This window comes from Frieseomelitta varia, unplaced genomic scaffold (assembly GCF_011392965.1).
Source record: "Frieseomelitta varia isolate USP_RPSP 00005682 unplaced genomic scaffold, Fvar_1.2 scaffold_152, whole genome shotgun sequence".
Lineage (NCBI taxonomy): Eukaryota > Metazoa > Arthropoda > Insecta > Hymenoptera > Apidae > Frieseomelitta > Frieseomelitta varia.
In genome coordinates, this window is record NW_025109217.1 from 1,007,600 (window position 1) to 1,034,683 (window position 27,084).

At 43.4% G+C, this 27,084-nt stretch overlaps 1 protein-coding gene across 12 annotated transcripts; it reads left to right on the forward strand.

Moving 5' to 3' along the window:
* The first annotated feature begins 598 nt into the window (after positions 1-598).
* Positions 599-26,792, forward strand: LOC122535175. Of its 12 annotated transcripts, none has more exons than XM_043666490.1 (13): positions 599-2,741; positions 3,129-3,324; positions 4,626-4,790; positions 15,493-15,620; positions 15,724-15,849; positions 16,912-17,266; positions 17,423-17,594; positions 17,678-17,777; positions 17,860-18,034; positions 18,127-18,270; positions 18,500-18,736; positions 19,187-19,989; positions 20,146-26,792. In XM_043666490.1, exons 1-13 carry the CDS (start codon positions 2,358-2,360, stop codon positions 24,130-24,132), a joined length of 6,972 nt encoding a protein of 2,323 aa, XP_043522425.1. In that variant the 5' UTR covers positions 599-2,357; the 3' UTR covers positions 24,133-26,792. The 12 variants fall into 12 exon arrangements, with proteins under 12 accessions (XP_043522425.1, XP_043522399.1, XP_043522408.1 ...); XM_043666464.1 differs by having other exon boundaries at positions 599-1,652; positions 2,016-2,741; positions 19,187-26,792; XM_043666473.1 differs by having other exon boundaries at positions 599-828; positions 2,016-2,741; positions 19,187-26,792.
* The last annotated feature ends 292 nt before the right edge of the window (positions 26,793-27,084 follow it).

The window sequence follows — 27,084 nt, forward strand, 5'->3', positions numbered from 1 at the left end:
TTAAAACGATGGGAAAACTATTCGTCGAGAACTTTTGTATTCGTCGGCCACGGTTATTTTAATCACTTGCTTTATAAAGGATATTTTATACCTATCATCTGCGTCTCTCGTGAGCACGAAGCAGTTTTTCCTTTCCTTTTTTTCTTTTTTTTTTTTGTTTTGTTAAGGAAAGGGTTATTGAACCGATCAGGTGAACGACTACTGCACACCCAGCGAGCATTTAAAATTCTAGCTGAGTATGCGATACACTACATCGGTTGCGCTATCAGCAACGCTGATAACAGTAGCGGTTTCGATGACCGGCTTAAAATCACACTTCCCTTTCTACTCAGAGAGCGGAAAACAGGCAGAGTGTTTTACGTAATTGTACCGTAAAAACCGTTCTTTGTGAACAATTTTGATACAATAATTTACTAGATAGAATAATATATAATATTATAATATAATTATTAGAAATACGTGATACAATAATTTATTAGAAATACGTTCAAACTGAAGAAAAAAAATTGTTAAATGCTTTACTATTTATTCTTCACCGAGTAACGAAAATTTTCATTCCTCGTTCTGTAAAAATGAAATTTGTTTGACGAAAGAGGAGGATTTTGTCACTGTCTCTTACAGTGTCAATTCTCCAGCGTAATTAATATGTACCTAAGAAGTTGTTCGAATTTTCGTCGGATACATGGCGATTATAAATAACGACAGCTGTTTCGTTTGTCAACTAGATAGTCGGCAACGTAAGTGGAAGTATGGGCTTAATGAAACGATTATCATCGCCGGCACTTCCAGTTGCGGTCTGGCCACCAGAACAGAACTACCGGTCTCGTGGTAAGGACTGCGTACAGAATGCAATGAAACAATCGCGGAAAATACCTCGTCAACGTCGAGACGCTATTAAGATTTCAAGAACTCGAAAACTCGATCAAAATTTCAAATTAAAATTTCAAGAACTCTCGCGAACGCAAGTCGAGAATAAAATTGAAATTGAAATCACCACCAAAGAAAGAAAGAAGGAAAAAAAAGAAATGTAATTCGTACGTTTGAAATGTGTAAATACATTCTCGAGGAATTCTAAAGTGAGTTCGTGCGTGCGTGCGTGCACTGTGATGACAACTGAACGCGCTTAAAATGAAATAAATCATCTGATAATAAACAGTGTCTATTGGCATAAGATAATAAACATTTGATTAAAAAAAACAATCATCTGATAATAAACAGTGTCTATTGAAAGACCCGCGGATTCTAATTTAGCGTTATAAATATCCCGCCCGACATTTGAAACTCTTTCTCTGCATGAAACTAGTGACATTTAAACGTGCCATAATTTTTCTGTCTCGTTACTTCGTGTGCCTTTCGTTAAACGAATTCCAAAGACAGAACGAGGCGACGTAATGCAATACATTTAAATTATTCGCACGATTTGCGATTTATGTAAATATTATTTCGCAATTCATAGTATGTCTGCCACGACCGCGATAATCGTTTCCATTTTGCGAACGCGTAAATTTCGAGCATTTCCTCAGCCTTAATTTTTCTTGGTCGCGGTGGAAGCAATTACGAGTGCGCGCGTATCAAAAAATGATAAATGTTAGATAATTGCAATTGCGAGAAAGGTCGTCCATTATCTACATCCTCGTGTTAATGTCAAAGAAGTATTGTGCGGCAATTTATTTTTTATTACGTTTCTTTTCTGTACGCGTCTCTTTGTGTCTCATTCAATCGCTGCCAGTTTATTTCGAGCAATCATTATTTCAATTAGCAGTGACAAAGAATGGAAATTTATAGTTAGTTTATAGTTTATAGTTTATAGGAATATTATAGTTTATAGTTTATAGGAATATCTAGTTTTTCGTACATCGATTTTTCACACGAACCAATCGATTTGCGTAATCGAAGTTAGGACGTATCACTCGTAAAATTTTATGAGCTAACTAATTACGCGTTGATAAATTATTTTATATAGTAGTAGCAACAAATTTGTCAAATGAGACAAAGTTCCACATGTAATCTTACAGATCACGAGAAACGTACAATTTTTATTTAACTGTTCTGCTGATGAACTTTCGCATTGAAGTTGTCGAATGTTGTAAATTAATAACCAAAAAAAAAAACTAACATCTTGTCACATGCGAATTCCATTCAAACGTGAAATGTTTTGCTCTCGAACCGGACGTAAACACATTCCGAATGCCAACGTGGGACGATATTATCGACACTCGGTGAATAATCAATCCCATCGTTGAAAGTGATGAAACAATCGTACGAAAGTTTCTTTCGCAAACTCGGTGTTTCCGCGAAAAGTTTCGGCGAGCTCGTTAAAGTATAAATAATTAACGACTGGTCACGTGGGTGCAACCATGAGCTGCAACGTGATGCCTTTGAAAAAGTATGCGGAAATTAGCTACCGCGTGAAATGCGTGGCCGTGGAGAATGAGCGCGTGTTTGGCGACGTGTACGTCACTCAACAGACACGAAATTTACTGTACTGCGCGGATGGTTATCAGTTTCCATCGTTGTACAGAAAGAGGAAACGCAATCTGATCCACAGGCCATGGAAAGGTCCGGATTTCATGGAACTGAATCGGAAAAAGGAGGTCAGAAGGGCCAGTTGCGTGCCGGACAAAGTAGAGGGAAAATGTTTGAAAAGATCGAAATCGGTGGGCGACGCGTGGGACGTGATGGAGAACGATTGTAAAAATACTAACAACGTGGAAGATAAGAGTGACATTTATAGGCCGAAGGTATCGTTTATATGGATAAATGTCTATTCATTAATTCTCGCGCAATGGAGACTGGATCCAACATTCATTATTTTATTCGAGAGGTCGACGACTTGCTTAGCAACTAAATTTATTCAAAAAATGATATCGCTTATATTTTCAAAAAAAAGTGTAGGCTACAAAAAATCAATTCGAAAAGATTCAAATGCTTCGTTTATAATAATGACACATGTACGTGAAAAGATAGAAATAATCGCTGCGATTTGAAGAATATTAAACGTCGAACGGAAATATCTTTATGATTTCGTTGCGCGAGGATTAACATAGAAAATTTGTCGTTTGAAGATAATAGCGAAATTACATTGTCCGATCTGTACGAAGAGTGTAATAAGGATTTCTTCCGTCTAGACGTATCCATCACCGTTACCGAATCCACCCGAAAAGAAGAAAGGAGCTGTGTCTTCTTTAGTTGATCAATTATTGCTAGAAATATATGGGATGCCAGACGGTGACAGAAGACGATCGGATAGCGACTCGACAGCTTCATCCCTGAGGATACGTCCGCAGCATCAGCACCTGCAAAAGGCGCGTCTGCTGTGGAAAAGTAAGCGTAATTCAATAAGAGTTGGACAAGAGTCGGGGCTGAAGGGTGAGAGGAGGGGAGAAGAATAGAGCGGCCGTGGGTGGTGGATAAACACATTAGCTCGAGGACATTTATTGTAAAGCATATTTCTGCCACAGAAGCACAGCAGCTACTCTTGAAAATAAAAGGAGGAAAAATGGTATGGTTGGATACGTTCCAGTGGAAAAACATTTCATTAAGAGAAAAATACCAACTTCCGTCTAAATAATAACACGCTTGACGCTTGATGAAACTGCAATTTCAAATAAATTCCATCGCTTTAACGAGGAGGATGTTAGTTAGGAATAATGTTAGTTTTCTTCGCGATATTCGCGCACGCAAAGTTCGAAATCTACCCGAATTAGGCGAAGATACTTTGGCAGAAGCTGACGAAACAAGAGGTCGTGCAGACGAGACAGACGAGCGACCTCGTTGACTTCGAGGCAAGAAGGTTCTTTGACTTGGAGTGCTACTTTTTTCTTTTCTCTCTTTTTTTTTTTTTTTTTCTCTTTCGAAGGGGGAAGCACTTCTTTTATCTCTATACACGATGCTGCTTCGTTTCGCCTCGTTGAACATGCATAGGGAAATATACCAAGGGAGAGATTGCAGGTATCTTAAGCTAAAACCCACGAAGAAACATCAAAGTAATCAGTAATTAAAACGATACTCATTGTAACAAGTAATTAGAGATATTTGACCGGTGAAATTTTATCGTTATCTCTGAGACACGTCAAGTGAGAACATCGAACTCCGTAGTTAACTCGCGACACGTAACGATTATTCGAAAATTCCTTTCAAAGCTCGTTAGCTATTACGAGGGATGATCCGTACGGTCAACTTTTGCTCTTTCAATTTTCATGCAAAAGTTAACGTAATTTAACTGAGTTACCAAAGACTTTCGCGAAGACGAGAACGCGTGCCGGGAATGACGAGAAGAGACAGTCGGAGGGACCGCGCGCCCGTTTCACCGAAGCTCGCGGTAACCATGAGCGAAAGGGTTGGAAAATTTCAATCTTCGGACGGTGTGTACAGAGGGTGAGCCCTTTCGAGCCGTTATCAAGATTGCAAGGCGGGTCCAAAGGTTCCTGCAAGTGTCTCGCCTTTTATCCGCGACGAAATGTGTACAGAGAACGCGCGACTCCCAATTTCGAAATAACCCCGTGCAATCTCGAATATAACTTTCACGAGATTAAAAATTCCTCACCTCTCCGCCCCCTCCCTCCTATCTCCACCCCGACACTCTCTTACTCGTCTCGTGCTAACTCGCGTTGCGTTCTTTTCAGGCGAGCACGAGCTTCGAGTTTTAGTGCTGAACTTGCGCGACCATATTAATCACACTGGCGAGATACTCGTTCGGCAGCTGCGTCGTAAAGATTACCTTACCACCAAATGCGAGAAACTATGCGCCATAATTACGGCTCATCTTCAGGCTGTCAGTCAGAAACGCGGTGAGTATACTCTTAGATATTAACAAGTCGATTTGTAACCATTCTTTGTCTTTACTTTCATAAAGACTCATTTTCACAGTCTTTATTTTTTTGTTTATTCACGTAAATACTTTACGACGAAATATCATCGTTCAAATAATCGAACGATACTATAAAATAAAAATTCGTTTATCATTTACAATGAAATATCATCGCATAAATGAAAATTCATTTACTCGCTTTACGCACGTTCATCGTGACGTAAAATTTCATCAAAAATCAAAAGCAAACGTTTACAAGTTTTGTCTGGCAGTGAACGTGTTGAACACGGGACATACGCGTGCTCTTGAACCTCGCGTGATTCCTTCGTACAACACCAAGTTACACGGCCAGATCGTTTCGTGATTTACTCGCGACGTTTATACGAGCCATTAAAATTGGCTCGGCAGAAAAAGAAGTAGCGTTTAAACAAGCAGCAACAGCGACGATAATGTCGCTGGACAAACAATGGAGCTTCGCATAATACGAAAACGCAGCTGTTCGCGCGGTGTTGCTTGAAGCCTCGCGCTTCCTCCCTGACAATAAAACCGCCATCGTGAGCGACACAAAAGCGACCTTCGCGTTCCGTCTGCACGTAAAAAACTACCGCACGATTTATACCATTTCTTCTTCGTTAATCGCCCCGGCAACTTATTATTTATCTTATCGCCGTTCCCCCGTTTATAAATATGGAACAGCGGGGACAAGAATTGGGACCGGTATCCAGACGGGTGTAGTAAATGTGTAACGCAAATTATGCGCATTCTTAAGAATGGCCGGCAATTTGTTGCGTTCCTGGAAACCTACTGGAATTATTCTGATTAACCTGCCGCATGATTATTGTTTTTATCTGAACAATAGGGTATTCAATTTGCGTAGTCTTTTCAATTTACGACAATGGAAGTCTCGGGTCTCAGATCCGATTCTGATCAGATTCGTGTTTCATTTCAATGCTTGGCACGTCAATAAGTCTACGTACGTCAATAAGACTGCGAAAAAGTATTTGTATATGGCCTTATTTTCTTCTTTATGACGTTTCTACGTTTTCGTTGTTTCGCATTTAATATGTAAATGCTGTAACAAATACAGATATGCGAATAATCGGATAATTACTGAACAAAATACACGTTTTTTAACCTAAAAAAGAATCACATCGCCGAAAACAACTTTCGAAATTCGTGTTCTGTACCGTGTCAACTGCGCATACTCGAGAATTCAAAGTCGCCCAACTATGCACACATATGTATGCGGAAATTTCAACGTCCCTTTCGTTCCCTTTCAATTTTTCAAAGGAAAATGAAACTTTCGCCCAGAGAAAATATTCCCCAATACGTGAAACGAAATTTCCAGTGTTACCAATTAAATAATAACGCGATGTTACTTCGTAAGGTGTTGGTTCTTTAAACGCGCGTCGCTTTAAAAATATGACCACCGTTTCACGAAATACATTATCGATACCTCGAACGTGTGATTATCGTGGCGTATCGCGAAAAATGCCAGACAGATGGCCGACCGTTCCGAAAAACAAAGGTCCCCTGTTTTTCACGTGGCTCGGCGCGCGGTCGGTGATCAATAATTAGACTTTGCCGCGCGTATCGCGCGCAACACGCATGCCCGGCGTGCGGTGAGTGCGGCCGAACCTCGCGGCGTAGCGTCATTGATAAAGTTTTAATGATGTTGCGCCTGCGAACCGGAAATGCGAAACTTTCTTCGGTCTTCTCTCTAACTTTAGATCTGCATTTAGTGCCGATGAACCCCCGATGCGTCGCGCGAGCCGATGCACGACCAGGCTGACACGCTCCGACCACCGAGAGCAAACACTTCGGTGTCCGTGCTTATCCCCGATTTTGCATAGTCGGCGCATATCGCGTCATATTTCTCGCACAAGCAATTTTACGGTTCAGTTTTTTATCCGGCGTACGAGCTCCTGCCATTTAATGCCTAAATACGCACTTAATGCTCGAGCGCGTTAGAATTTGATGATCGATTTCCTCGTTTCATTCGACTTTAGTTTTATTACTTTCTTCGAATCACGATAGTACATTACGTACTTTATGGATATCGCATTTTTTTAACACCTTCGTACACTCTTTTCTCTTTATTTCTGAGATTCCCTTTTCATATGTCCCGGCACTGTATTTTGTAATTATTGAAATTTTCCTCTTGAGTGTTTTACTTTCTAGTGTCTTCTTTCCGATACACCTGAGTTGTTTCCTTGTTACTGAAACTTGTTTTAATTTCTTAGAAACGGGAGTTCGCTATCATTTCTCTGAACGTGGAAATTTTTCTGAATCTTACAGTTTTTCATTTGCAGCAAGTCCCTAAAGTAATGGATTATTTTCCAACATTGATTCTAAATGGATCGTTATTCTCAGAATGTAGTTAATGGAAAAGGACTTTTTGGCCATTTCTGCGGTAGTCAGGACGACGATATGACAGTCGAAAGGAGTGATTCTGGTGAAAGTGTCTACAAGGTGGACGTTATTCACAGGCAGGTACTCGACCACTGGGTAAAAGTTTGTAGTGTATAGGTATAACTTTGACATTTCGATACTCGTAGAAATTAAAGTAGAAATGTATTCGAACAACTCTGGTGAAGAATACCAGGAGCCACACATCTCTTTATGATCTCTAGTGAGTAATGTTTAATTTGGAAGAACACGTCGACCAAGTGCTTCGTGGTACTTCCATACCTCAAGTATTCTTTAACAGAATATATAGACCCACGTGTGATAATAAGTAAAATTCTGCAGAATTTTGCTTACCCTCGCCTACCCTATTTAGAAATTTATAAATATAGCAATTAGAAAGTACACAGAAAGGCCAAAGGCCACATTAAGAATAAAGGGTCCCATTTATTTACTAAACACACAAATGATTTATTTTATATTTAGAAATGATTGATAATAATGATTTTTATATTCGTATTTCTCGTTATTTTTTCCACTCGTGGGAGTATCGCGTAAAAGAAAACCCGATTAATTAATCAAATTCATTTATACTAGAAAATGTGTGTTGCTTCAATCTTAAATCTGGAAGAAAATTAACTCTTTGAAAGCTAGTCTAAATAATAAAAAAATTGCAAACACCTTTCACGAATTTGAGTTTATAATAACCAATCTGCGAGTGTGTATTACGATCAATTTATTAATTTTTACTAGCGATTTCACATTTTCCATCGTAGTCGTGGTATTCGTTTCCACGAGACAAGATGACGCTTTTGTCGAGCAATTTTTCATTCTTAACTCGAGAAACTTATCGACCTCGCGCAATTTTTCAAACGCCGCTTCTAAACTCTATCCTTCGCACGGAGTGCTTCAATGGCCCAACCGAGCGTGCAAAATATTAAGTAACTGTTTCCAAGCCATTACCCCGATGCGCTCGCAAGAGCAGCAAAAACACAGTCTTGCGAAATGAGCGTATCTGCTGAATATATATCTGAGCGGATTATGCGTTGATGATTGCGTCGATTATCGCGATACTCCTGGCTCACGTCACGTGGAAAATTTAATTTTTCCATGTGTGCCCGTTCCATGTTTACGCCTCGTTCACAATAGCTTAATTTTCATTTGCTTTTCAACAAATTTGAGAGATTTTGAGATTCAGAGCAATTTCGGAGATTTCGAATGTCTCGATTTATTTTCTGTAATCTCCTCGGATATTAAGAAATTATGCAAAATTATTACCAAAGTCTCGACATTTTTAACGACAGATTTCTACGATAAATCGTTCGATAAATCTAGCATTTCATTTTGTAAAATTCGCAATTATTTTCGAGCGTCGAGAAATCTCGAGGGGACTTACATTCCATTCAAATTCAAATTGCTAATACTCTTTAAAAGTGTCGTTCGTTGAAACTCAGCGGTGATGATCGACTTGAGAGACGAGAGCTGAAAATAAGCGGTCATGTGGGGCTCCAGCTGGATCGAAACGAATTGAATTGGGTCGGATTCGCGCGAAAAAGGATCGCGTGTCTCAATCGAACGCGGACACGCAATGCAGCCTTGGTGATACGAACGGAGGTAATTCTATCTGCAAATGCCAGGCTCGTCTTTAATTCATGTCCGATCAGATTTCCCATATGCCAGACCTCGGGAAACCTCGGGAAAACGTCGATAACTCGAATTTGTTTATTTTCGTCGTGTCTTCAAATTGGTCAGCTTCGAGAATTGAATCGTATCGAACTTTCGGCCTGCTCGAACAATCGGTGTCCATTGTTCAGTCATCGTTGGCTCTGAAAGAGAACGAAACATTCTTCCATGCGTTTATCAGACGAAAGCATTTACATGTGCATATCTTAGGAGTTGAATATGATTAACGAACCAGTTATCGTACATTTGACTGCCGAACTTTGGGACTTCCAGAAACATGGATCTCGTTGAACATGAACGAAAGAGCTGAATGACACTTATAGTGGAAGAAAAATAGAACTAAATTCTAATCAACAGTTCGAGCGTACACGCGAATAATAAATAAATATTCGTAAATTATGCGTCGGTAACGATCGGTATCAACCGAGACACGACGATTCACAAGCTAGGTGGCTTATTTATAACGCAAAAGAGAACCTGCGTGATATAGAATTACAAAAATACCAGCTACTTTTCAATTTTTATCTCGGAAGCTTTATTTTATACTCGGGAGGATCACGGAGATAGACGTTATATCCGCGAATGTATCTGATGGCCTTAGTCTCTCCGGCGTGTTGCCACTGACTCTGACGACATTTCCGACTGACCCATAAAGGGACCGAGTCGATAAGTTCATCGATCCAAGGAACGCGGCTTTGTTGTGCACGCGGATTAAAATCGACTGCTGCACCGCGATACGAAGGTGGCGATAAAAATCGCCTATACCTATACTGTCGCTCGTGTTCACTTTCGTTGCGATGTTTCGTCGCAAACTGCGATTATCGTTACTACGAACAAGCAAAAACGAGAAACAACGAGCACGACAATATACCTGAAATAGTATCATTGTAATGATATCTCTCACGGCGATAATAACGTAATTCCAATTGCTCCAAATTCGTTTCCCTGGCGGGAGAATTGTCAAACAAAGTCGGAAGAAGAAGAAGGAGAAAAATAATGAAGGAACCAGTCCAATTATACGGTCCCAGCACTCGTGCTGGCACAACGAGACGAAAGTATCCCCCGAAGTGTCGGCGGAGACGAAAGAGACAGCAGCAGAACAGAACGAGAATAACCGCGGCAACGTCGTCGTCGTCGTCGTCGTCGTCGTCGTCGTCGTCGTCGTCGTCGTCGTCGTCGTCGTCGTCGTCGTCGTCGTCGTCGTCGAAGACACGAGGAAAAAAGGTAATAACCGGATTCGAGCCACCCCTGCGGAGCAGTCACGGTGTTCCCGTTGGCCGCGAAGACGTTGGCGCACGCGAGCACCCCCACGGATACGAATTCCTCTCTCAGTGGGGTAACGTGGGGGATGGGGGATGTTGGCGCATGCGGCATAACGGGAGTGGCTTGATCGCTAAGGCTGCCAGAGCGAACGGTTCGCGGAACGGCTTCAGTGTGCCTATTGCAGGATTCCACGAGACAACTACCCCTCCCATACGCGCTAACCGTCGTGGTTATTGTCACGGTGGATGTACGTTGCGGGGGCGCGCGCGCGCGCGCTCAACGCTCTCCTTCCGCCGGCATAGTGGTCGTTCAGCTGACTCGACGTATCCGTCTCGAACGAGGGTTGCCCAGCAGCCACCTCGCTGTTGTCGTCGCGATTCCACCCTCTCGCGCAGTGCAGCAATCGTCCTTCTCTCCTTCTCTCCAGGGAAGACGAGAGCCGGAGAATCCAGAAGGAAAAGAGAGCGAAGCGTTTGCGTCGTTGCGTCGTGTGTCGTGTGAATTCCAACGAACCGTGTATCTGTCTGCCCTCGGTATCTCTCCCTCTTTGTCGCACTCTCTGGCTCCTTCTTTCTGGCTCTCGCTTGCTCTCACGTACACAAGGGGGTGAACGAGTACGCGTCAGTGCCGGAGGGGTGCACCACGGGGATGTGCTTCTGGTGAGTGTTCGAGAAAACGTGTGCGTGTGTGTGTATGTGTGTATGTGTGTATGTGTGTGCGCTCGGTGACACGAGGCCAGATGCGTAACACGACGTGCGGTTTTCCTAGGGACAAGACGTCCACTTCACGTTCACGACGTCGATTCGCGCACTGACAATAATGGTAAGACGTCTCGCGGGCATGTGTTTTGTTGGTAGCCTCCTTGACCGCGATCGGGCACGTTGACGTTGATTTATCGAAAGACGATGATCGTCCCCGTCGTGTTCGTACGGTTCCAAGTACACGCGAGCACCAGGGTGAAGGGAAACAGGACAGCGTTGAAAGTTTCTCCGTTTTCTCGCTGCTCTTGGAACTCATCTGCTCGATGGTGGAGCATCGTTTTTTCCTAGGCCTTCCCGAGGAATATGTAGGCCTCCAAAGAACGGAAAAATCGATGCGTATCCAACGGAATGCTGAATAGGATTAAATAAATCAAAACGTTCGACAACACCAGTTCCATTGGCGTTACAGCCCTGTTCCGTGTTACCATTCACGGTGAACGTGTGCGTGCTCGCGTTGACGTCCGTTCGTGCTTGTGCTCGTATTCGTGGGGTGCGTAGCAACCATATGCAGCTGTCCAGGGATTTTTTTCTAACAAATCTATTCGAATGAACCTTTATTTTCGACACTATGACTAAAAAGAAAAAAAAAAAAAAGTCTTCACGCTATTACGAAATTCACGGTGAAAATACTAATTTTGTCGAGCTTATTCTTTTTGTTAATCTAATCTAATCTAAATAACAGGCTGAATTCTCCCCTTTGAGAAGAACGTGAGAATTTCTTGACTTTGCCATTGGTCTCGACTCGCCAGATCAATTCCAGACGTCTGTTCTAAAAATTTTCGCACCGTAAGACCCGAGATTTCCAATGTATACGTCACCTGGCGTGCGTCACACGCTTTCAATTGAAACACTGATAACCAATCGATTTGTCCTGGTATCGCGAACGTCTTCTCGTCGAGTCGAGCGCGTGCATTACGTGCCAGTGGTACATCCGCATTAAGCGGACAGCTTGTAACAGGTGGTATACTTCATGCGGACGTGATTAAGAAAAACGCTGGTGGAACCACGTAGCGTTTCGTTTGTCATCGGGATCCCGATCTGAAAGCTCTCTTTCGTGCCTTTGTAACGTCACAATCGCGCAACATGGCAAAATTAACGCTTTCAAGTTCACCACTCTGTGAACGTGTTCTTAAGAATTTAATGGATCCATCGCGGAGTGGCTATTTAGATCCGTTTGTTCTCCATATCTGCAAGATATTCTACGTTCGACCACGCGAATAAACAAACAAGTCGGCGTGTCACACCATTCTCTACGTTATATCACAGTTATTCGTTCCTTTAGGAACAGATACACACTCGCAGACGCAAACAAAGGAATTTCTTCGTTTCGTTTCTTCGTTCGAACAAACAGATAATCGATTTCTCTGCGTGGTTGTTTGTTATTATACATTGACACGTTAGCGATCCATGTTGTTCCATATGTATATTTAGATTCCGATAGTACTCCCGATTCACAGTCGCGGCACAGAAACGACCGAAATTAAACGTTTGGATGCTTTTATCTTAATTATTATACTGGCGAATAAATTACGCGTGCGAACGAACATGTGTTTTTTTCTAAATGTAGATCGTTAGACCGTGTGTTGGACATAGTATTTCACGAGACAGGGATCGCCCTGTCTCGTGAAATTGGACTGCGAACGTGTCAGCTATAGATAGACATCTCTCGCGGACGCGATTAAAGAAATTTCCTCGTTCGATTTTCGTGTATAGACTTGGAGCGTTATCGCGCACACGATACGTAACGTATACGTCGGGCAATCACGGCTGGTTGTTCCGTTCATAATTCACGGTGTATCAACTTTTCAAACCGGCCGACAATCGTGACCGGTATCAGCGCCGACCGCGGCGTTATCGAGGAGAAACTTCCCTTCGAGATCGCGTTACGCTGACCGCGGACGTTATTTTTAGAGGAAGTTCCGCGCGTGGTAAATGTTCGACCATCGGGATTTCAGACACGTGATAAAAATGCGTCTCGCACGACAGAAGGTTCGCAGAGCGTGGCTGGCGAGCACGGTCCCGTGAAAATGAGCGTGAGGCCGACGAATGATGAATCACGAGAACGGCTGAAAGGCGGCTGCACTGCGTGCAACAACAACAACAACAACAACGACAAGAGCCGGCACAGGTGAAAGTGACGATGAAGAAGAAACAGCGGCGTTCCTAATTGGAGAATGAGCGGATTTTTCAACTCGCTGAGAAACTTCGCGTCAGGAGCCGCGTACGCTGCCAGCTCTGCCTCGAAGTACGAAGAACTGGAAGGTGAACAAAACAAAAAACAAAAAAAAATTTCAACAGTCAGCTGCATGCCGACCTGCAACGGCAGTCGACGTTTTGGTTTCTCGTTTCGTTCTCGACTGTGCATGCGAATTTTCGACCAGCTTTCGCTTCACGGCTGCCGCCTTTTCCTTCTCGATCGAGCCGCTTTTTGCTTCGGACACGAAAAATTGCCGAGTACGGCATTTTTGATTTGATTTTCTCAGACTCGATTTCCAAGCGACGTGATTGCAGGTCTATTCGTTCGTCGCTGATCGAGATAGCTTTCTTTTGTGTTTTCTTTTTACTTTCTTTCCTTTTCTTCCTTCTTGCAATTAGACATAGAGTCCTCCTACACTCTCTTCGGAAATTTTCTACGAATTCTCTCGACTATGGTAATATTTATCGTGTAACTGAAACTGAAAAGATTCGCGGTAGATTGATACCGATGCTTACACTGACAACTTCTTGAAACTGAGAGAGAGAGGGGAGGAGAGGAGGAGAGACTCGTAACTTCGTCCCGATCGTACCGAGAGTCAACAACAATGCTTTCGAAGGAGTCTGCTCTTCTATCGGCGATACGGGGAATATTATTTTGCTATGCAAACGCGAATGCTTCCTCCATCGTGTGCATTGCGGAAATTTTTAAGCCCCGCTCCGCACATTATGAATTTCCTTCCGAGGCACGCTGTTCACGGCGATGCAAATTACAAATTTCACAAGCTGCTATTCGCGAAACGAACTACGATCGAATAAGTTGGAAGTTGATCACACCCACTGAGCGTCGTACTTTATTTCGAATCGAACCAGACCCAGTCAAATGGACTTTTCGTTCAAACAAGACGCTGTCACTCCGACAAAGGTGATTCGGTCACACAGGGATGGTATATAGCAGGTTGATTCGAATTACGAAATTCGCGAAGCTTATCCTTGGGCAACAGAGGTATAATGGAAATCAATCCACGTGTGTATCCCGTAATGCACTCCGATGGACGGGTTATGGATTTTACCGTTTATCCATAAGAGCGCGGTTGTAAAATTCATAACCGGGCAACTTCAACTTGTTGTCGCGAAACACATTTACCTGATGAATTCGTTTGACTAAATTAAACTTCGATGTAAATACGTCTCTTTCGTTTCAAGCCGTAATTGAGTAATGGGTTAAGCCGCGTCCGTGTCGTGCAGTTATATATTTCAAAAGGAAGTTCACTGGAAACTTTTGGAAGCGACGAATCGTTCAGTTAGCAACCGCGTTGATTGCAATGCATCATAAGAATTTTTCCAAGGGGAATGGTTCGTTAAATTGCCGAGTTCAGAGCACTCAATTTCTAATTTACCAAGCTGAAATTTCCAAACCTAAGTTTTCAGTTGGGAATTTTTTTATTTTTTATTTTTATTATTTTTATTTAATCCTTGCCTACTAGGCTTAGGATGACTTCCAGTATACATCTTTGTCTTTTCGCTGTATGGTGGGGTGTATGGCTACATTTACATCTATTTTCTTACCCTAATCTATTAATCGCGGTAGGAACTAGTATTCTGGAAATTGGGAATTTATAAAATTTCAAAATTAGGAAATTCTGTTCCGACGAGCCATTGGAACTACCACGTTGATATCTGTTAAATATTTTTCTTGCGGAAGATGATTCCTTAAATTATCGAGTTTGAGTGTTATTCAAATTCCAGTTTTGAAGTTTACAATTTCAAGTTTCACAGAAACGGGCAATATCGACGGAGCTCGAGTGTCCACGCAGAGAGTGTGCCACGTATCCGATTCAAAGATCCACGATATGGCTACTTAAATAACAGCGTTAAAGGCGATGAAGCTGTCTGACGGATAAACGCGTTAATGAGCTTCGAGTTCCGTAATCATCAGCCCGTTCAATTCCGATTTAACCGTCCGTCTTTCGCCTTTCGTCTCGTTGTTGGACGCCTCGCGTCAAGTTTGATCGTAAAACTTCGCAAACCATGTTAAATGGGAGCCGACATTTCCATCAAATTGGGAGCGTTAAGCTCTTTGTTTCTGTTTGTTTAACGCGATTCAAATTACTCGAGCAACTTTACTCGACGACCATTCCAGCGATCCTTTCGTTTCCATCTTTGAATTCAATTTTTAACAAGTTCCGCGTTGCAAGTTGTTAGCCGGTGAGTTGTTCCGCGAGCACTCCTTTGTGTTGCCTGTTGTCTGTATTTTTCGTTTCACTTCTTGTTCAAGTTCGTTTTACTCGTACGTTTACTTTGTCTGAACACCGCACGAATGTCTTGAAATTTCATCGGCCCTGATATTTCTCCGATACGTTGTTGCATTTACAGTCGAAGACACGAAGATGAGATTTAGCCTGACTCCGCAACCAGGAGAAAGTGGTTTCATACAATGGCTGGACGCGATGAAAATGGTTGCCAGGTTACCAGGAGGAATACCGCCGGAATTTCGAAGGAAGGCGAGTACCAGACGAGATTTTTACACTTATTTACGAGATTATCGTCCGGATGATGGAACAGATTTTATCGTGACCCTCGTGTTTTCTCGAAATTGTTTCACAGTTGTGGCTGACGCTGGCGGAACGTCACCTAGAGCAGCGCGGCGTGGATTGGAAGCAGGCTGAAAAGATCTGCTTCAACGAGTGGAGTAATCCTGACGATGAAGAGCTCGGTATACAAATCGTTAAAGTAAGAATGCGAAACGTACATCCTTTTTACAATAGTCGGCGCTCTCGTGAATTCTACGTTCACCCCGTCGTAATGACGACAGCGACATGATTTTTCGAGACAAGTGGCTGAATTTGAAATTCAAATGGCACGTTCCTTTTTTTCTATTGTACATCTTTGTTTCAACGCGTATCACTAATGAACGTTGTTAGGTACAAACCAATTCAGATAACGAACGAGAAGTAACTTCCTCGTTGTCTGTTTACTAACTAATAGGTCTTTAAAAATGAGTATTAATAGATTCTTGTTCGTCACATTCGTTCATTGAATTATTCATTCATTTGTACAAATTCTCTATCGATATCTCTTCTCGTTGTCGTCAAACAACGTTCGAAAACGCGCAGTTGAAATATTTCCCAACTTCCAAACAGCTTTCACTCTCCGTTACATTTCGATCGAATACTTCTCAAATAATCTTCCCGAAAACCAGTTTCCCGTATACGCTCCACGAAAATCTCATCCCATAATTTCTTACCTCTCGTATAATTACGCGCAATTAAATTTTGATCATCAATCACTTCGACGCCGGGCAATTAAGTGTCGCCAATGAGCCTTCCAATTAACTCGCTCGCGACGAGAAAAAGCGACCATTAACGAGACTGGCCAGAGTCGCCGAAACTCAGCCAAGCTTGTTTCATTTTCCTCTGAAGTTTCCTTTGGAGTTCTGTAAGCATAAAATTCTACGGATACTCATTGCCAGCCGTAGATATTAGCAACTGGTATATTATAAGGATTTTGATATTCGGATGGCCATCACTTTCTACGAAAATATAAAGAAAAAAACTTGTTCAGCGTTGGTATTGTTAGCTGTAATTATCATATACTCCGTAAGTAAGTAATTTTCTTGCTAGATTTTAAAAAAGATATTTCGTGCTTTTTGTCACTTTATTAAATGCTACCCTAAAAGTTATTTTACAATTAGAAGAATTTTAATACGTTGAAGTTTAGCTGGCTCAAAATAACCCTGTCTCGTCGTATACGTCGTGTATGTGTATATACATTGTTCGTCTGAATTTTTCCCAGGATCTACACAGAACGGGCTGCAGTCTGTTTTGCGGTGCAGCCGGCAGAGACAATCAAGCGGTGCTTCGCCGAGTTCTGCTCGGTTTCGCCCGATGGAACAAGTCCGTCGGCTATTGCCAGGGCCTGAACGTGTTGGCCGCCCTCGTTCTGCAAGTTATGGATCGCGCCGAGTCCGCCGCGGTGAAGGTGATGATCTACTTGATAGAGGGTGTCCTGCCGGAGGGTTACTTCGCGGATAATCTGCGTGGCTTGTCGGTCGACATGGCGGTGTTTCGCGATCTCCTTCGGGCCAGGTTGCCCAAGCTCTCAAAACACCTGGAGGCGCTACAGAACGACGCGAAGGACAAGGCGACAGGTAACCAAACTGGTTGTGCAATCGTAACTCCCCTGTTCGATACAGTTGAACGGACCCGGGATCGTGTCCCGGGGGCGCTGTTACCGGCTTATCTTGTTGGCGAAAAACGAAAAAAGAAAAAAATATGTGTGTGTGTGTGTATATATATTTGTCCAGGCAGCAGTTACGAGCCACCTCTGACGAATGTGTTCACGATGCAATGGTTCCTTACTCTCTTCTGTCACTGTCTGCCCCAAGAGGCGGTTCTGCGCGTATGGGATCTGATATTTCTCGAGGGAGACGAGATACTGCTTAGAACCGCGCTGGCTATCTGGGAAGGACTTTCCGAGTAAGTGAAAGAGGATCTAAGATCTCTAAGTAGGTGTCATTGTTCGATCGGGCACTGATAGAGCGATGTCGTTTTGGTTTCAGTCGTATCATGACGGTGACATCGGCGGACGAGTTTTATAGCATAATGGGAGTGCTGACGAGGGAGATGCTCGAGTTTACGGACACTAATAACCTCATAAAGGTTTGTTACAGTCTTTCGTGGAATTGTTACAAGTGTCGCGTTATCAGACTCGATTCTTGACAAATGACAACGATTATGACAGAATATCGTCAGTATGGGGCCTTTGCACGGTGTAACGGGATTGAGAGAGAAGCACAGATACAATATCACACCTTGGGCAAGAAAACTGAGCGACGACGACGACAGCGACACGGAGGAGGATGAAAGGCTGGCTGTGGCTGCTGCGATGTTCAGCATGGCGCAACGGCTAAAGAAAGGTACGAAGTAAAAATACGTTAACATTGTAATCGTTGTACATTGTTAGGGTATTAGCCGTGATTATTTCATAAAAAAAAAAACACGTTCGCAGATCGTATACCTCAAACGATTGGAGCGCTGCAGGCAATGGCACCCAGCAGCGATCGAGAACGGCTAGCTTTGGACATTAGCACTCTGAAACAGCAGTACGCCAAGCTGCGTGAACGTCAACGACAGGCGCACATTATACTTTCTGGTAATTGCTGATTTTAATCGTAGAATTAGACGTACTTCGCTGTGGTTCAAGGCACGATAAATCATCTCGTTCGCTCCATCGCTTTTGAGACGCGTGCTTGACATAAATGTTCCGCATAGGTTAAAGAGCCTTTGACCAATGGTAGAATAAGACCAATGGAAGTATATGTCTGTTGCAAATTGAACGGCTACAAGAATGCATACGTTACTTTTTTTTCCCCTTGGCGCAGCTGCATGTGCAAGGCAGACCATGGTACCACCTCCTACTTCTCAGGCCATGAATCATCTTTTAGTGGGCAAAAGTGCGCTCGTGAGTGGGAAGAATCGACCCCTGAGTCTACCTTCCGGTGCCGCAACGACTAAGACGAGACCCACGACTTTAAATCAAAACCGAAGGGACAGACAGGGCGTCACGCTTCATTGGAAAGACACTAAGAAACCGAAACAGAAACCCTCGAATTCATCAGGTACACAGGATACGAACGGGACTCGTGCAAAATTTTCTTGCGAGATTTATTTGCAATCTTTCCTTTGATATTTAAATTAAATTACAACATTTGTCTTTTTTTAAATTTGACGAAATAGTTTATTTATTGATTGACGGTAATAAAGTACCGATAGATGGTAATATAGGAAACTTTAGGTACCATCGATTGGTCAATTACCAACGGCCAGTTAATTCATACAATACCTGTTTTATCAACAATAAGAATAGAAGTGTTCGAGAGATACTCTGAATAGCCTACTTTGCATTTCCACCATTGATGATGAAAAAGAAAAGAATAAAGATCAGTTATTATAAAATTTCACAATCAAGTTAGAAAAATATCCCATTTTTTTTTTTTTTTTTATCACAAATTGAAAGGAATTGAAAGTAAGCGTAATGTGCTAATACACTTTCGTATTTCTTCCGAAAGCGACGGAAAGCAGCGTTGCAACAATGCAACTCGTGCAAGCTGAACTGGCGTCTCCGAAAAAGAGCAACAGTGACAGCGACACAGATAGCACGTCGACGGAATTGTGCGACGAGCCGGACCGCCTCAGCGACGTTGACAGCGAAGACCTGACGTCAGCATCCGAATTCTACGTCCACGGAACAGACGAGGAAAAGAGCTCTCGAGTGGACGGTTCACCAATTCCCGAGAAGGCACTCGACCGACCTGTTCTCGAGGAGAAGACAGAGCCAATTAACGCGGAGAGTTCGAGAGACTCGAAAATTACCGAGGAGAACTTGGGTGACATATCGATCGCCAAGATCACCGATCAAATAAGACGATTATCAGCAGAAGATGACAATAACTCGATGGTTCCTCAAAAATTTAGCACGCAGAGCAAAGAATCGCCCGACGAGCAGTCGACAGAATTAGAAAAAGGAAAGTCGTCACCAGACTTGGCCGTAGATTGTACGACACCTGACAGTAATCTCGTTAAAAAATCATTGGCTTTGAACGAATACGATTATCTAAGTTTCAGTGGTAGTACGATCGGTTCAAAAGATGACGAGGTATTGGTCCACGAAAGATATCGACCCAAGCAGACGACAGACGAGGTTTCAGATGTACCTCTAGACGAAGTTACGACAATCAAAAAAGACCAAATTGAAGACAAAGCATCTACGATTATCAAACAGGATTCTCTGAACGTGTACTCGAATTATTCACCATCTTTGGAGAAGTATGATAAAACCGATATGTCTACCTTGAATAAGAAGTACGATGAAATCAAGGATACATCTATCTTGGATAAAAAGTTCGATGAAATCATGGATAAATCAATTCTGGATAAGAAATACGACGAAATCGCGGATACATCTATCTTGGACAAAAAGTTCGAGAAAATCATGGATAAATCAACTCTGAATGAGAAATACGATGAAATCGCGGATACATCTATCTTGGATAAAAAGTTCGATAAAATCACGGATAAATCAACTCTAGATAAGAAATACGATAAAATCGCGGATACATCATCGATCTTGGATATAAAGTTCGATAAAATCAAGGATAAATCAACTCTGGATAAGAAGTACGATAAAATCGCCGATACATCGATCTTGGAGAATATAAAGTACGATAAAATCGCAGATCAATCAATTTTGGATAAGAAATATGACGAAATCGCGGATACATCTACCTTGGATAAGAAGTACGATAGAATCACTGATAAATCAACTTTGGAGAAGAAGTACGATCAAATCGTGAATAAATCAACCCTCGATTTGGGCTTGGAGAATGAGATTAAATCGGATCTCTATACAGCATCCTTCGATTTCTCTAACAGAGTGTCTCTGGACTTGAAATCGTACGAAACTTCGAAAATGGGCAGATTAATTAGTGACACGTCGGACATAGTGAACACCGAAAGAACGCTTTATGGCATGACCTACGTTGGTCATCTCCCTGTTTCACCTGTAACGGTCGATCAGAAATTAAGCAGAGTGACACCTACTATACGCACGACGCACGACACCACTGCGTTAACTTGCGAGACGCCTAAAACTCTAGACACAACATCGTTAGAAAAGACGCCATACAGCGACAGGATACAAATGACACAAACGAAAATTTACTCAGACCTGGCGAAAAGTCCTAAGACACCAGAGAGCAACAAGTCTTTCAGTTCGGGTGAAACGATGGGGCCGGACTCGAAACCGTCGAGCCTTTCGGTCAGTCCGAGAACACCGATCCGATCCGATTCACGAGACTTCTCTGTGGACAAATCGGCGCGTTCGTCGATTAGTTCGGACTCGAAGACTTTGGTTCTTCGCTCCGTAGATTCAGACAGCGTGAACAAATCCGACGCGAAGAAAATGTACGAGATGTCGAATTCCACGACGCCTATCAGCGTGGACTCGTTGAAGAACAAGTCCGAGGCTAGTCCAAAATTGATGGTGAGCAGCTCGAGCGAGTCGTGTAGTCCGAGTAAATTCAAGTCTTCCGAGAGGTCATTCAGTTCGGACCTGCAATCGCCAATAAGTGCCAACTCGATAAAGTATACCTCGAATTTTAATAGACGTGGCCAAGACGACGTGTCAGGCTCGCCTATGGACCTGAGCAGCGCTACCTCGCCGTTCTATCCGATCTCGAATCCGAATCAAAAGACACCGACGTCTCCGTACGGCGTTTCCAGAAGGAGATCCAGTTTGGACAGCAGTGAAACGTCACCTGAGCAGAAATCGACCAGCTCGAGGGAGTCGAGCAAGTTCCTAGGCTACCAGTCCAAGTTTGACTCCTCGTTGAAGACGTCCGACGTGAAAGATCCAGACAGCGTGGCTCGAAAAGCCGACACTTTCGTTCGACCAGAGTTCAACACGAGAAAAAACGAGTCGAGTATTAATTTGACGGACAGGAGGAGCGAGGTTGGTGATGCCAAGTATTATCAAACGACAAGTACGGATTACTATCGCAACGACAAGGATGCATTCGACGACGGCGGAGAGGATCCCGTGTCGGAGAAAGACGTGGTACCTTCTTTGCCTCAGGAGAAGCTGGACAAGCGTTATCTCAACTATCGCTATAGAGACAGATCGAAGTTGTTGGAAAGAAGTTCGAGCAGTTTGGACAGTAGGAGGTACGCTGACATGAAATCGTCAGCTTCTACCGACGAGTTTACTACGTCGATCGCGCAAAAGAGATCGAGCGATATTCTGGAAGATATCAAACACTTGGAGGCGAAAGCGAACGATGGTTCGTCGGATAGTGGTATGTTGACGAAGAAGAGCAGCTACATCTGGGAGGATATGAAGAATCTGGAGGCCAGGAGGCAGGACACCTTCAGTGATTCAGCGAGAAACTTCTCGAAGCATCGTTTGGAGATACCGGACATAAATATCACCGGTGAAGGTAGAAAGTCGTACGTGGTACATCCGAAGATCAACATCGACGAGAACAGCGACAGCATATTAAAAACCATGGCCTGTGGCAAGGCCGACGACACGGACGATGGCAGGGAATCGAAATTGGGCGTGTGGACGAAGGTGAAGCCCCGCAAAAAGAGTGACAACGGGCGGAGAAACAGCGACAGGGCGTTGAAGATCATTCAAGAGAACTCCGCCATACTTCAAAAGATTCTCGCCTGCCAGGCAAAAAAGCGTCTGCCGGATCTCGAGGAGATATCCAAGGAAATCACCATTAGCCCGATAAACGAGGAGATTTCGAAGATCTTTAGCCCAATATTGGAGAAGATGGGGTTGAACGAGCACGAGATCAACGAGGAACTGGCGAGGATCAACTTCAAAGATTTCGACAACATGACCGCCACCAGCGTGTCCGAGTTCGACGCCAAGATCAACGAGGAATTGTCGAAGCTTTCGCTGATCGACGAAACGGAGCAGATGGACCATTTCGACGTGGATGAAGTGATATCGCACGAATATTTGGACTCGAGGGAGGCTCAGATAGATCGTAAGATAAACGAGGAGTTATCGAAACTGTTGGCAAACTACGACGATCATTCCCCGGCTAGTATGGTAAGTCTGGACAAAGGTTCGTCGAGTCAGAATATCAGCGAGATCGAAGGACTGGATCTGTCCAGCATCTCGACCAACGTGTTCTCCTACAAATCGTCCAACGACTCGATCGACGCGCGCAGCGACCTCGGCTCGGCGCCGGAACCATCAATCCCAGTTGACAAGTTTCCCAAGTACACGGAAAACGTGTTGCCGTACGCGGTGTCGAAGTATCAGGTGGACGACTCGTCGCCCAAGAGCGACATAGACATCTACAGAGAGTTAGAGAAGCTCGATAAGATCTCCTCGGCGCAGGTGTTGCCAGATCCGACTCTGGAACTTCCACAAAAGGAACTGTCCTCGATCCCTTACGTTCCGGACACGTCGCCGTTCAAGGACGTACCACCACTACGATACACCTCCAAGCCGATTCAATACGACACTTCACCCTTGAAGACCTCTTACGACCTCTACAAGACGTTCGACTTCAAGAGCAAGTTATCGCCCAAACACATATCGACCAATCCATTCGTGACAGCCACGTACGAGAAACCTGTGATGGAGACAGCTTTCGAGTACATCAACCATAAGTCGGAGATCCCGATCAACACGTACGATTTGCACTTGAAGAGTCCGATGATAACGAAAGAATCGCTGGAGTTTCGCGTTAGATACGACGACGAGCCAGTGAGGGAAGTCAGCGGCGGCGATTACATGTCCCTTCAGCCGGAAAGCAGATCGATCGCTACGCCGAACAAGTCCCCATACTTCAGCAACGGCAACACCGAACCGTTGACGCCCACGAAGTACATGTCGAAAGAGGAAAGAATCATGGACACAGCTGGTACCTCGTACCTGGACTATCCCAGCGAATCGTCCGATCTTCTTCGCCGGAAATACGACGCTTTGTCTCCTAAGGAGTACACTCACGCAAAGAGCACGGATTACGACAGACACTTGGTCACGTTACCACCTATTGAGCCGGGAGCTGAGACCGGATCGTATTTGCCGACGAGACACCGGGATTATCACCCATTGTCGCCGAATCGTCAGTTTCCAGAACACTTCTCCTCCGCTATTAATCATCACTATGCCGCGAAACTTTCGCCGGGTCTCTCTGACGAATCGAAACGACCTGTCTCCCACCCGGAGTTCCCTGGCAAGATCAACGTTGGAAAGTATTCGGAGTTGTCCGAGAGGGGTTCCAGCGGTTACAAGAAGTCGTCGTTGAGCTTAGGGAACATCGGGCACTCGAGCAAAGCGGCTGATAACAATTACAACACCGTGACCAGCCCGAAGACGCAGTTCAGCCCTTTCCCTGTTCGAAACGCTCCTAGAAAACCGAAGGAACTCACTCTCAAACTGGGCCTCTACTTGCCCAAGAGTTCCGACATTGGACAGTTGAAGAGGTCATAGTCTAGAACGATAAGAATTCTGCTTTTGTCCCGTTGATTTCTCTGTACGAAATATCGTCGATCGTCGATTGTTGATTCCGCGTGATTATGCTCGAACCGTACGGACCGTCTCTGTTACGGTGATGTTCGCATTGACAGTGACCTCGATGTTACCAAAGCGGGCCTAAATTTATCGTTTGTGGTGCCTGACGTTACCAACAGCCCGTAGCTGTCGTTACCGCTGTAATACGTTATATATGGGTTTATGCACAGGTATCGATCGTAGAAATTGCAAAGTCTGTCTTTCTCTGACACGAACGTAGTACGATCGCGGAACGCGTTTGTTTCTTTTCAAATCGACTCTCGTGTCTGTCAGTTTCTCGTCGTTTGTTAATATCTTTACTGAAGACTTAATTTTACGAATGCCTCCTCTATTTTACTTCGTTAATTTTTTTACAATTATATACATGTTATTGTAATTTTAATTTTGGCTCGGTTTTAGTAACTCGCGAGCTACTTCACTCGAGAGGTTCGCACCTTTGGATTTAGAAAATTGACAGAAATTTTTATCGTGAAATGTTTCTTACGGTTTTGTTTTACAGTGACGTGATCTAAACGTAGCAATTGAAATTCATATTTACACGTGAACACGTTGATACGAGAGAACAGTGTCAGAAGAAGGGGCACGACTTCGATACGTTGCGCAGAAATATCGCTACTTAATCCCTTAGTGTTAATCATTAACTCGTTTTCCGCGAATGTTCATAGTCTACGAACGTTGACTAATTAAAAATTGTTTTCCTTTTTTCTACGAGCTATGCTTGATACAGCTTGACACACACAGAAGAATCTTTTCGTCGTAGAAACGCAAAAATACAAAGGGAAAAAGGAAAGGAGAGAGGGGGAGAGAGAGAGGAAGAGGAAATAGAATTGCAAGAATAGCGTAGAAATCCTTGGCGAAACGTGGTCGTGCGATTTCTAATACGATGCCTTTAGTCTCCCTCCAATCACGCAGAAAATACCTCGTTATCACGTCTTGATTATTCAGTAAATTTGCGCTAAGTAGTCCGCGGAAGCGCACGAAGCCTACCAGCGAGAAGAAATATAAAAAGAAGGTGAAGAAGCAGGAAAAGGAGGAGAGAAAGAAAAAGGAAACGAGGAGGAGAGGTAGGAGAAAGAGAGACGAAGAGGGAAAAATGTTACAAAATGCCTTCCATTCCTTCGAACGCGATTCGCTTTGCTACGGTGATCTCGCATGCGATCGTAAATCACGACACTGATCGCGAGACCGTGGTAACGTGAAATTTCCTTCGAACAGAGATAGAATATATAATACAACCGCGGAGAGATTGTATAAAATTATAGAAGTTGTTACGACCGGAGTCAGCGATATAGAGCTTAATTTGTCCGTACGTTTCCCGCAGAGAACCTAGCCGTGCAGTGGGCGTATCGTTTAAGTAAAGATCGGCTAAGTACCATTATTCGAGGCTACAGACACGAAAGGGGCAGGGAGGCAGGAAAAACAAATTGTACATAACTACATAGACGTTAATTGTATATTATTAAAGGGAAAGGGGCGACGGAGAGAAAGAAGAAACAACAAACCGAGTGGGAGGAGGAGGAGGAGGAGGAGGAGGAGGTGGAGAGGGGGAGGAGTAGTTGGAGATCTTTTTATATAAAATGAAAAAAATAAAAGTGTAGTATTTTTAGATGTTTCTAATATGAGATAGTCTTGGTATCGTCGCCGTCATTGAACGAGCTTAGCTGACAATGAGCTACGCTTGTCGCGAGAACGTTCGTTCTTTCTTGCGTATTCTTTGTTACCAGATACATACGACTGAGAAGGAGGAGGCAATCCTATGTTTTAAATGAATTCACATTTAAAATGGTCTACGAGTTTAAAGTGGAAACTTTGAATTGACTATTGTTCGGTTACTTTTATATATATACACATATATTACATATATCTTTTAAACTATTGTATCTTTTATATATAGATATTGCATCTTCGCTCGAGGATTGTAACGCGAACCTCGACGACACCTTCAATCGATATTTTGTAAACGGCAAGTTTCAGTCTATTGTAATTCTTGAACTGTCGTTCGAGTCTGTAATTAGAAAATTTCAAAATTTGCCGGAGGAAGATGACACAAGGAGAAAAGGAAAATGTGAAAAATCTAATCTCGGATCTCTCGAACAAGCGTTAACGAAGTAACTACGCGGAAAGAGTTTTACATAGGCAGAGATAACCTGCAATTTATTTTCATTGGCTTGCGTAGCGATATAGATGTCGATCTGTCGATCATTACGTCCAATTTAATCACCGATGGCAGGTAGATTTGTCAATTCGCGGCCGCGGACGCGTGCAGATTTTTATACGCGCCGTGTTTAAGCTCTCGAGGAGACGCGTATAGTCCCCGGCGACGCCGACGGTTAACTAAATAGGAGCAGAAGCGTGGATCGTCGACAAAATTTCCCGAAGTAGCTGCGTCAATGTGCCTCTACGATCATCCCGCGTCATAGTTACGGCTAAATTTTTCACAACGACGTGTCGAGAGTTTGGAAAAGCGAAGAGAAGGAAACGGAAACAAAGAGAAAGGAAGCCAGAAAAATTCTCTTCGACGTCGTGCAAATCGCATCATATTGATTATAGTCCTTCTTGTCTACGTCGATTACTCTAAAGAAAGGAAACTCACGCTTCTAGACGAAATTCTACGCATATTACAAATTAGCTTACTAGATACAACTCGCTGATTCTATCGCGACGAAGAAGGGAGAACCACGAGATGACTCACTGTTACCACTGATCCACGTGAAACGCGTACGGATCTTAACGCGACAATTTTTGCACTCCATTGGACGATGCATAAGGAATCCTCTCTCCCGCGTAAAGAAATCGTAATTGTAAGTACGAGCTGGCGTTGTCTGCGACGCTGTGTTACGTTTTTCATGGCCAACGAGGACGAGGACGAGG

Coding starts and splice junctions, on each gene's coding strand:
- LOC122535175 (XM_043666464.1), top strand. CDS start 2,358: ATGAGCTGCAACGTGATGCCTTTGAAAAAGTATGCGGAAATTAGCTAC. Junction 2,742..3,128: donor GTGACATTTATAGGCCGAAG/GTATCGTTTATA, acceptor TCTTCCGTCTAG/ACGTATCCATCACCGTTACC. Junction 17,595..17,677: donor ATCTGGGAAGGACTTTCCGA/GTAAGTGAAAGA, acceptor TTTTGGTTTCAG/TCGTATCATGACGGTGACAT.